Genomic DNA, 11,977 nt, shown 5'->3' on the forward strand with positions numbered 1-11,977 from the left:
TCAACTTACGAAGCACCTCACGGTAATTGTCGTGGTTTAGTCACTAAGTCACGTCCGACTCTTGTGACCCCATGGACTGCAGCCCACCAGGCTCTTCTGTCCAAGAGGTTTCCCAGGCAAGAATACTGGAGTGGGTTTCCATTTCCTTCTCCAGGGGATCTTTCGAACCCAGGTCTCCTGCATTGCCGACGGTCTCCTGCACTGCAGGCAGATCCTTTACCAACTGAGTCAGCAGGGAAGCCCTGTGAGGTAGCTAGAGTAGTCACATTCACAGACACAGAACATACAATGGAGGGTACAAGTAGCTGGTGGGAGGAAAAATAAAAATTGCTGCTTAGTGGCACTAGAGTTCCAGCTTTACGAGATGAAGAGTTCTCAAGGTTGGTTGCATAATAGTATAAATGCACCTAATGCTACTGAACTGCACATTTAAAAATGGTGAAATGGTAAATTTTATGCTATATATATTTTACCACAGTAAAACAAAATTAAAATGAAATGATTGTTTAATAGTGAGAACAAGTCTGTTTAAATAACATAATTATCTGAAAATAATTCTAATAATAGACTGTAAATTCACTTAAGGTAGGAAGATTTTTTGATAACAACAACAAAAAAAAACATGAAGTAAATAAAAACAAGTAAGTTTTAAACTACTTTAACAAACACTTTGAACCATTTAAAACCCCAAAGGAAATTTAAATACTGTAAACATAATATGCAATATTATATGCAATAATAAGCAATAAACTTATTATTCAACGTCGTATTTCTTTTAGTTTTACCTGGCAGAGAGAATAATACCAAGACAGAGGAAGATCAAAGACTCTCAGCGCTGCTGTCTTCAAGGAAAACTGTGATTCGTTCACCGTTTCTTCTGACATGACTCCTCTTCTATCTTAATTAAATGAAACACAAAATATATTGGCCACAAAGATTTCTAGTTATTCTACCAAATGAAAGATACAAATTGAAAATTTAACTCTTCTTTTAAAAAGCGCTTTTTTTTTGCACTTAATTAATCATATTACACTAACCTGAAGAAAATAATATTCTGAGCCAAATTTACTTAAGCTAAAAGTTTATTTATTAGCCAAAGTAGCCAAAAAGAAAATGAGTTAGATTTGAACTTTGAGTTCAGCTAGTAAACTTTCCTTTAAAAACTGTGGGTTCTAGATTCTCTCTTTTCTGGTGAAATAAATGTTTCAGCTTTTAAATAGTAACATAAAATATTTTTATTTCCTTCCAACAACAGCAGGGATGGGGGGGCACTGAAAGAAATTTGATTGGAATCTTGACTTTAGGGGCTAGAAATGAACCTCAGGGCTCAATGAACTTTATAGTTCAAGCATTTATCTTCCTACTGTTCCATTTAAAAAAAAATTATTTTATATTGGACTACAGTTGATCCTACTGTCCCATCTTTAAGCTCTTGAAAGAAATGACACATACCTGCTATGAAATTTTAATATTGTTTTAATGCCTATTTCTACTGAAACCAAAGAAAGAAATGTCAGTTGTTCACAGAGAAGGCAGTCATCACTAAGAGAGACCCATAAAGGTAGCAGACTGCTGATAAAAACACAATGGTTCAGGGTCTAGGTCTATGCTTTATAGAGCCAGAAACTCAAAATTTATACGTGTACCCAGCTGGACACACATTAAACAAATTCACACAATACTGTTATATAAATTAAGTATACACATTTGTTCATTTATATTAAGGAAATACACTATCTAGTCAAAGAAAACTTTAAAAAATTTATTTATTTTCTAATTGAAGGATAACTGCTTTACAGAATTTTGTTTTCTGCCAAACCTCAACATGAATCAGCCATAGGTATACATATATCACCTCCCAATACTTTTATACGATATCAAAACATAACCTTTCTGAAATAAGACATCGTAGGGAGTTGAATTAAGTATAAAAGGCTCTGTGGTAAGCACAAAATTAATGGGTCCTTTCACTTCTCGGCCTTTTGGCTAAGATCAAGTGTAGTACTTACCTTGTGGCTCAGACGGTAGAGCGCCTTGTCTACAATGGGAGAGACCTGAGTTCGATCCCTGGGTTGGGAAGATTCCCTGGAGAATTAAATGGCAACCCACTCCAGTACTCTTGCCTTGAAAATCCCATGGAGCCTGGTGCAGGCTACTGTCCATGGGGTCGCAAAGAGTTGGGCACGACTGAGCCACTTCACTTTCACTTAACCATATTTCATACAGGCTGGGAAAAAGCCTGAGAACTGTTTCTGATGTATTATACAAGAGTAGGCCTTCCCACTAAGAAGAATGTTTATGCCTACCAAATATATTTCTTTTCCTTGGATGGTGCTGTACAAACTATCAGAAAATTAAAATTACCAACAATCTCTCTATAGCTTATTTGCTATTCTTTCTTTAAGTCATTTCTGCTCTTTTTCTAACCTTTCTGTTAATAACCCTACTTTTTTTTCCAGAAGACTATCAAAACCACTGATTAGTAGTTTCCTTTTCATATCAAACACAGTAAGATTTCTTAAGGTGGGTTACTGCTACTGACAGTTTACTTTTTCCCTATTAGTGACACCGAAGGAGTGGAAACTTAATTTTCCCCACACTCATATTCTAACTACAATTTTTCGGCTTAGTATAATCAATACGTTAATCCCAACTGACAAATTGTGGTACAGACATATTAATGAGAAATACAAGGAAACCATGAAGAAACTGTTAAACAAGTGAAAAATAAGTCTGAGGAATGAGACTAGGAATGCAGGGTGGCAGAAAACCACTATTTTTCATTAAAAGTGCTTCTGTAATATTTGCTTTTTAAAGTGTATTCATGTATTACTTTTTTCAAATGTTTCACAAAACAAGAAGGAAGCACATTTACCCCTCCCCCTGGAAAAAAAAAACTTCATTTTGAGAAACATTTTTAGTAACTAAATAGATTCTGGACCAATAAAGCTACCTATACTATTGCATTTTTAAAAAATTCCTGAAAGTAATTCATCCAAAGTGATTTTCTCCGTAATACAGTTCCAGATTTTGAAGCAGAAGAGAAAGAAAATAAAGCAAACACTTCAATTTGCTGCAGTGGTTTTCTTAAAATAAACATCCACTTTTGCATTCTAACCACCTCATACCCTTTCATTTAAAATCGCTGCGTGATTCCAAACTTAATCATTAATAATTGAACAGCTTTTTAAAACCAGTCATTTCAGTTGCTTTCAAACGTATTAATAAAAAAAAATGGAGACAGTTTCATCATCAGCAAAAATATTATACTCTGTAATATCACTCGCTTCTCTCCATTCTAACCATGAGACACTTTAAAAAATGAGTCATATATACAGTTTGTTTCTTGCTGCCAAGTCACTTCACTCGTGTCCGACTCTGTGCGACCCCAGAGACGGCAGCCCACCAGCCTCCCCCGTCCCTGGGATTCTCCAGGCAAGAACACTGGAGTGGGTTGCCATTTCCTTCTCCACTCCATGAAAGTGAAAAGTGAAAGTGAAGTCGCTCAATCGTGCCCGACCCTCAGCGACCCCAAGGACTGCAGCCTTCCAGCCTCCTCCGTCCATGGGATTTTCCAGGCAAGAGTAGTGGAGTGGGGTGCCATTGGACTTTATAATCCAAGCAAGAATTACAGTCTGAAATATCCCCCAAATTTTGTCGTGAAATGTAAATCTATACAACAGAATTCTGAGAAAATATTTGAAATACAGCAAAAACTCTTACTTGAAATACTGATAAAATAATAATGATAAAGGTCTATGCACGAGCAAAACCTTTTAGAGTCTTCTCTCCATAAAATAAACGTTGAATAACTTTATTTACAGGAGGGGTCCGACGCGACAAACCTCCTGATGCTAAATCATTCTCAGTAAGTCCCTTCAAAGAAAGCATAATTTTCCTCCTCCAAAAACCACTCCCCGCTCAAACCACGGACATTCTTGCAGAAACTTGGACCACACCAACGGCTCCTCCCGCAAGCCTCCTCCGCCCTCACTGCGTTCTCCTCTGCGGGCTTCTTTTTCTTCACCAAGATGACCAGGAAAGGGGCTCCCTCTCGGCTCAGCCACCCAGACCCTCACTCGGGCTCCAAGCGGTCGCCAGCCAGCCCACCCTGATTCAGCGCTCCGTGGCAGGCCTCCCTTAGGCTTTCTATTCCTATACACGGAATCCAGAGGGCGAAGGCCAGAGCTCCCGCCCACCCCTCTGCCACTAACCCGCGGCCGCTGAGACCCCACACAGCCCTCCACCCACGTACCTGATGCTCCAGGCCCAGCGAAGCCAGTCTACCCCTGCTTCCCCGCCGCAGCCCGGCTCTGAGCCGCAGCCTGGCCCCGGGGGCGGAGTCCTTCCGGGGTCAGGAGTGGGAAGGTGGAGAGAAAGTAGCGGGGGCCTCCTAGCCTTTCTGCGTGAGGGGCTACGTGTGAAGCAGCTCCCGCCATTTTTGTTGAGGGTAGAGGCTCCTGCCTTTCCCCAATGGCTGTGACATGAACAGTGGAAGAATTGCGTCCTGTTACAATGCTGAGATAGCATCGCAGTTTGTAACCTTTTGAGGGCCCCAGGACCATCCCAGGAATCCGGTGAAAAATATGGGGCATTTTCTCTATATGTCATTTAAATACATTAGTAAAAGAAAATAGCTTGTACATTACCAAGAGAATATATATAATATATACGTCTAATATATATATATATATATATAGTTGGATACTCTGAACCAATCCATGGCTCCCAGGTTAAGAACTTCTACTATAGACCTTCAGCCCCTAAACAAATTAATGTTGAGCATTCCAATCCTGTATTAATGATTTTTTATTTACTTCAATTCCTCTTTAGCTTTTCCCTAAGTTAGGCAAGGTATTCACAGCTCTGAGGTTCTATCTAAAACACATACACTAATGAGGGAGGACGGAGAACAACAAAATAACATGCTGTTTTTATATGCAGTCCTGAGTCCAAACGTTTCATCCAAACTGCAGATTTAAAAATTCCATCTTCTGAGCATATTTGTGGTGAAAAGCCAAAATAATTTTGCAAGGATTGCTAAAACATGAGAGCACATGTTACTATTCCTAAGAAACAAGAATTAACAATTATTTCTGGTGGTGTTCAAAATTCCCTTTTAGTGAAATGGAAAATAGGGTGAACAGTAATACCAACGTGTGACATTATTGTTGTTTAGTGGCTCAGTCGTGTCTGACTCTTTTGCAACCCCATGGACTGTACTCCGCTAAGCTCCCCTGTCCTTGGGATTTTCTGGGCAAGATCACTGGAGTGGGTTGCCATTTCCTAATCCAGGAAATCTTCCTGACCCAGAGATGGAACGGAAGTCTCCTTGTCTCCCGCATTGCAGGCAGATTCTTTAATGCTGAGCCACTGGGGAAGCCCACTGGTGACATTACTAGATGAATAATAACTGAAATTGTACAGACTGAGTTCTAAGTGAAAACGTATGCGTGGGTGCTAAGTCACTTCAGTCGTGTCCAACTCTTTGCAACCCTATGGACTGTAGTCTGCCAGGCTCCTCTGTCCATGGGATTATCCAGGCAAGAATACTGGAGTGAGTTGCCATGCCGTCCTCCAAGAGATCTTCAAAACCCGGGGATCAAACCCCATTTCTTTGTCTCCAGCACTGGCAGGCCAATTCTTTAGCGCCACCTGGGAAGCCCCTATTTAAAAATATTGTGCACTTATAAAGTAAATCGGAGAAGGCAATGGCAACCCACTCCAGTACTCTTGCCTGGAAAATCCCATGGACAGAGGAGCCTGGTAGGCTGCAGTCCATGGGGTCGCTAAGAGTCGGATACAACTGAGTGACTTCATTTTCACACATTGGAGAAGGAAATGGCAACCCACTCCAGGGTTCTTGCCGAGAATCCCAGGAATGGGGGAGTCTGGTGGGCTGCTGTCTACGGGGTCGCACAGAGTCGGACACAACTTAGCAGCAGCAACAGCAGCAGCATAAACTAAATACTGCTCTTGATACTTGAAGAACCTGAAATTTGTAAGGCTGTGTTTATTTCTCCATCTTCTCTCTGCTGCCTCCTTCCTACTTTCCACAACTTTCAAACTTTCAGCCTAATGGGAAAAAGAGTAATAATGATGATGATGTGTGTGCTCAGTCCTCTTCAACTCTTTGCTATCCCATGAACTGTAGCCTGCCAGGCTCCTCTGTCCAAGGAATTTCCCAGGCAAGAATACTAGAGTGGGTTGCCATTTCGTACTCTAGAGGATCTTCCAAACTCAGGGATCTTTACCCACGTCTCTTGCATCTCCTGCATTAGCAGGTGGATTCTTTACCACTAATGCCACTTGGGAAGTAATAATGATGACTCCACTTAAAGCAACTTTCCTGTGAACACTATCTTCCTTAATACCACAATAGCCATTATGAGAAAGATATTGTTACACACTGCGTATAGATTTTACTCTTTAGGAAATACCATATTTTATTTATTTTTCTAAATAATTATAATGTGCTCCAAGCCTCCTTTCTCATGGATTATCAGAATATTCAATCTTAGCCATTATTGAATATATCGGGTAAGATGCTGTTAGCTAGAAACAGAAGAAAACTGAACAAATAGTAACTTAAACTGTTGGACAGGATGGCCCACATGGATGTTAGCAACAGATGACACAGTCTCATATTTGAACTTGATATCCTCTGCTATCCTGGCCCAGGAAAAAAAAGAATGTGGCTTGTATTAATTCTAAAGGTCTGCCCTCCCCCAGATAACTAAAGCTATCATGTAAAGCTCAGCAAACCAGGAAGTGGAATTCATGAAGTAAGATTTATTGTTACTATTGTTAAAAAACTGAGGTACTTGCTACACCAGCCATTAGTGAATTTGGGGATCCTATGTGTATAGCATTGAAACCATACTGTGGGGTCAGACTGCCAGGGTTTGAATTCATTCTCTGCCACTTACTAGGTACATGTCCTTAGGCAAGGTACTTACCCTCATTATGTCTCAGTTTCCTTATTGGGATGTTGAGAAGACAAATGTAATAACACTTGTAAAGCACTAAGATTTTCATATAAGTTTTTAACTTGGCTTACTTGTACCTCGGTGGGATCCAAGGATAAAACTCTATTTCCATAAAATTGGTTTCCTTCAGAATCATAAGTATTTTGTTATATAAACATAGAAACATTACTTTGAGAAAGGGGTCCATAGGCTTTATCAGAATGTCAATGGAGTCCACCCATGACACCAAAAGAAAAAACATGGCTAAGAATTTAGAATACTCCCCAACACTTACTTCTAAGATACATGGCATATTAAGTGGGACTTTTCCATGTCTCTTGGCAGAAGCTCTAAAGCGGAGAAAAATAGATGCCAAGTCCCCTGAGCATTCTAAAAAAAAACAATGCTAGATCATCCACACAGGGCATGCTAGGAAAATGTGAAGCCCATTTTGCAACCTTTAGTCTACAAGTACCTTCAGGGAATGATATGGCAAAATTGATCAAAAAAGATTGGGGAACGGAAATGCCTCCGAGGCATTTTTCTGGAGTGCTATGCATTTTTTTCTCCACTCCCATAATGGAAAAAGAAGTTATTGTTTACTCGCTAAGTCACGTCTGACTCTTTGCGGACCCCACGGACTGTAGCTCCTCTGTCCGTGGGATTTCCCAGGCGAGAATACTGGAGTGGGTTACCATTGCCTACTCCAGGGGAGCTTCTCAACCCAGGGATCAAACCTGAGTCTCCTGTGTTGGCAGGCAGATTCTTTACCACTGAGCCACCAGGGAAGCCTGGAGAGAAAAGAGTACTTGCTTATTTCATCCTACCCCCAACGTGAGCCAAGTGAAAGACCTTTAAGAAACTCAGACAGGAATTTCCAGGCGGCCCAATGGTTAGGGCTCCATACTTCCACCGTAGGGGATGCAGGTTCAATCCCTGGTCAGGGAACTAAGATCCCACATACTGTGTGACGCAGCAAAAAAAGAAAAAAAAAACACTCAATTTGACCTCTGTGTCACCTGGGAGAATCTAAAGGCAATAGACTATCCAAAGAGGCATTTGATGACACAGCAGAAAGAGAGAGGACTGCAGCAGAAGTGGCCCATACGTGCAATTTTGCAAGGAAAATTTTCCTATGAGCCATGAGAATACAACAGAATGTAGCAGGCTTGAATTATTATATCTTAAAAGATTATATCTTGAAATCAGGACAAAAGTGGACCATCTAAATGGTTAGCTAGAAATTTTTTTTTTTTTGAAGTATTAGGAAATGAGACAGTGAAAAGTACCCAGCAAGTTGGGAGAGGGGAGGAGATCATCATGGAGGAATGTGTTAAAGGGACCGAAGAAAAGACCCAGCTCTTAGGAGTAGACCACATGCAGAAAACACCAAAGTTGGATTTGACTCTACTGATTGGGTATATCTGACATCTTATTCCAGATACTTAGGATTACTGCTCATTCCAGCTGAGATAATATATAACCAATGTACTTCATTGTTATATCCAATGTATATTCACACAATGTGGTTCATTGGTGGAACCTGCACTTATCAAGAGTCAACATAAGCCTGAACAAAGTCTAGCACTCCGACAAAACCAATTACATTACCTAAGTAAATGAATTATTTTAGGTAATTCATGTATCCAATTACCTTTTACATTAACTGCTAAAACCTGGCAGAGTCCCCAGAAATAACTCAGGTTCTTCCTTTAAATCAACAGAATGCCATTGGGTACATACTGGCTCTTGTATCTTTGTTCTTTTCACCCACCCGAGAGTGTTTGACAAGACTCCTCCTCTACAAGTCAGAACTAAGCCAACCAAGACATCTAGATGCTAATTTAGAACATCTATTCCATGCATCCAAATATTGCAGATTCAGTTCCTCAAAATGTTAAACATAGAGTTACTACATGACCCAGCAATTCTACGCCTAGACAATACGCAAGAGAAATGAGAACATATATCAAAGTACAGATTATGCATAAATGTGCATAGTAACATTATTCATAATAGCTGAAAAATAAAAGCAATTCAGGGACTTCCCTGGCAATTCAGTGGTTAAGACTATGTACTTCCACTGTGGGGGACGTGGTTTATCCCTGGTAGGGGAACTAAGAAACAATCAAGAAAGAACAAAAAGAAAAATAAAAGCAACTCAAATGTCTACTAACTGATACATGGATAAATAAAATGTGGTAAATTTACATAATAGAATATTATTTGGCCATAAAAATAATTGAAATACTGATACATGCTACAACATGGGTAAACTTCGAAAATACGTTAAGAAGCCAGTCATAAATAATTTGTACTATTCTGTTTATGTGAAACTTCCAGAAGACAACTCTGTTAAGAAAGCAGGTTAATGGTCACCCAGGGTAGAAAGAGCTGCGGGGAAATGGAGGGGACTCCTATACAGCATGATACTTCTTTTGCGGAATAGTGAAATGTTCTAAATTTAGATTGTGGTTCTGGTTGTGCAAATGTGTGAATATACTAAAAACTATTCAACTGTATACTTTAAATATGTGAATTGTATAGCATGTGAATTGTATCTTAATAAAGGCGTTCTCCTCCAAGATTTCTTATGTGAAAAAAATTGAGACTTAAGGAGGTAATGAAAATGATAAAAGCTGGAGATGGGAGGCCAGCGACTGATCCAGAGCATGCTTTTCCTGCATTGCCTTGTGTACATGCTCACTCAGTCATGTCCAATTCTTTCCACCCCATGAGTGGTAGCCTGCCAGGCTCTTCTGTCCAAGGGATTTTATAGGCAAGAATCCTGGAGTGGATTGTCATTTCCTCCTTCAGGGGATCTTCCTGACCCAGAGATGGAATCCGTGTCTCCTGTGTTAGCAGGCGGGTTCTTTACCACTGAGCCACCTGGGTCTCAGCTTCAGCATCAGTCCTTCCAATGAATATTCAGGACTGATTTTCTTTAGGATTGACTGGTTTGATCTCCTTTGATGCCGAAGCTGAAACTCCAATATTTTGGCCACCTGATGTGAAGAACAGACTCCTTAGAAAAGACCCAAAGATTGGGAAAGATTGAAGGCAGGAGAATAGTATGACAGAAGATGAGATGGTTGGATGGCATCACCAACTGGATGGACATGAGTTTGAGCAAGCTTCGGGAGTTAGCGAAGGACAGGGAAAACTGGCGTCCTGCAGTCCATGGGGTCACAAAGAGTCGGACACGACTGAGCGACTGAACTGAACTGAACACGGGCCTCAGTAGTTATCAAAATACTGAGCTGCTCCAATAAGATGCATGCATTCTATCAGAAGGTATTTACATGAAAATGTAATATAAAGCGTAAACAACACAAATGTTTTCCTATTAAGAGCTTCATTCTAACGCTACTTTAAAGTGAAGAGTAATAAAATTAGAATCAAACCTCAAGGAAACAATAATTCCTATTTTGTACATTAAGAACTCATAATATTTCAAAGGTCTAGAAAACCGCATTGTATTTTTAAAGTTAATAAGTTGAAGGGAGAGAACAAGATGGTGGAGGAGTAGTTGGATGTGGAGTTCATCTCTCTCCATGAATACATCAGGAATACACCTTCAGACACAGAAGTCCATGCAGAATACCTGGTGAGAGCAGACAGGAGTACCTGACCAGCAGGAAAGAATATATAGAATCACAGCAAAACTCGGTAGGACGAAGGAACTGGGGGAAAAACAGGAGTGTTACTAGGATTAGACCTCGGCGGATAGGGGAACTGAAACAGGGGTCCAATCCCCACATCAGGGCAAGTGTCTGAGTCAGAGGAGAAACATTTAAGGCTGAAAGAGAAACAGCTGATCTGTGGCAGCCTAAATGGAATGAGAATCAGACAGTCCTTGCAGCAGCCATATGTACCCCAGACAGGGACACAGGTCCCCTGGAAGGTGCTGCTGCTGCTGCTAAGTCGCTTCAGTCATGTCCAACTCTGTGCGACCACATAGACAGCAACCCACCAGGCTCCTCCATCCCTAGGATTCTCCAGGCATGAATACTGGAGTGGGTTGCCATTTCCTTCTCCACTGGAAGGTGCATAATAAAGAGACTGGCCCATCAAATGCCTGATGCACTGAACGGCAGGGTAGGACCCCACCCAGGGTGCCCCTTTAAGTGCCTGATGTGCTGATCTGCAGAGTAGGACCCCAGGCAAGGGAACCCTCTAAGTGCCTGAATGGGCAGAGCTACGGAGAAAGTCTGGCCAAAGAGGCCTTCTGATCGCCAGCTACAAGAGGCTCGAAAACAGACTCTCATACGGCCATAACTCCTGCAGTGGAGGCAGTCCGTGGCCCTGCACACTTAGCACCACCAGGATCCCTGCAAGCCAAGCAGCTGCACCACCTTCATGCTCAACTCTTACTGGAACAGAGCTGTCACAGGCAAAAAAAAAGTCTTTCATCTATGCACCTTCCGTCTATCTGTCTTTGGTCCAACTCTTTGCGAACCCTGTAGACTGTGGCCTGCCAGGCTTCTCTGTCAGGGGCGGTTCTCCAGGCAAGAATATTAGAGCTTATTGCCCAATACTGGTTGCCATTTCCTGCTGCCCTAGCCGCCAACTCCCCTGAGTACCTGGTGCTGCCAGAACCCCTGCGACCCAAGCAGCTGCACCACCTCCACACCTGGCCCTTACAGGGGCAAACCCAAGTCCTCCAGGGCACCCTCAGTGGACGACCCACATGCAGAGATAGAAATAAAACCACATTGAAACTCAGGGGCAGTGTGGCTAAGGAAGAAGACCCAAAACCTTCCCACCAGCTGTACAAGCTGCAGATTAAATCCACACAATTATCTAGGCAGACTCTGTGTCTATGGAATATATAAAAGGACACTGAGAGCTCCCACAAAAGAAAACACACTAATTCTGATAGCTGTGGACATTAGAGGCAAGAACACACAGGGGTAGAACCAGATTGGAATCTGAGCTGCCCCCACAGCAGGTCCAGAAATCAGCACAGTGTTGGAGGGCATCTTAGGGAGGTGAGGTGGACCGTGACT

The 11,977-nt window shown here is 41.5% G+C and overlaps 1 protein-coding gene across 1 annotated transcript in view; it reads right to left on the bottom strand.

The window, feature by feature from the left end:
- Nucleotides 1-4,317, bottom strand: part of MIGA1 (mitoguardin 1) — a 73,058-nt gene extending 68,741 nt beyond the window's left edge. Inside the window, exons 1-2 of the mRNA XM_068965197.1 lie at nucleotides 4,256-4,317; nucleotides 786-898 (exon numbers count right to left, since the gene is read on the bottom strand). Coding sequence (XP_068821298.1) covers nucleotides 786-884 — 99 coding nt within the window. The 5' untranslated portion in view covers nucleotides 885-898; nucleotides 4,256-4,317. The remainder of the gene's footprint in view (nucleotides 1-785; nucleotides 899-4,255) is intronic.
- Between the last annotated feature and the right edge of the window lie 7,660 nt (nucleotides 4,318-11,977).

Source organism: Capricornis sumatraensis, chromosome 2, assembly GCF_032405125.1.
Source record: "Capricornis sumatraensis isolate serow.1 chromosome 2, serow.2, whole genome shotgun sequence".
In the NCBI taxonomy this organism is placed as follows: Eukaryota; Metazoa; Chordata; class Mammalia; order Artiodactyla; family Bovidae; genus Capricornis; species Capricornis sumatraensis.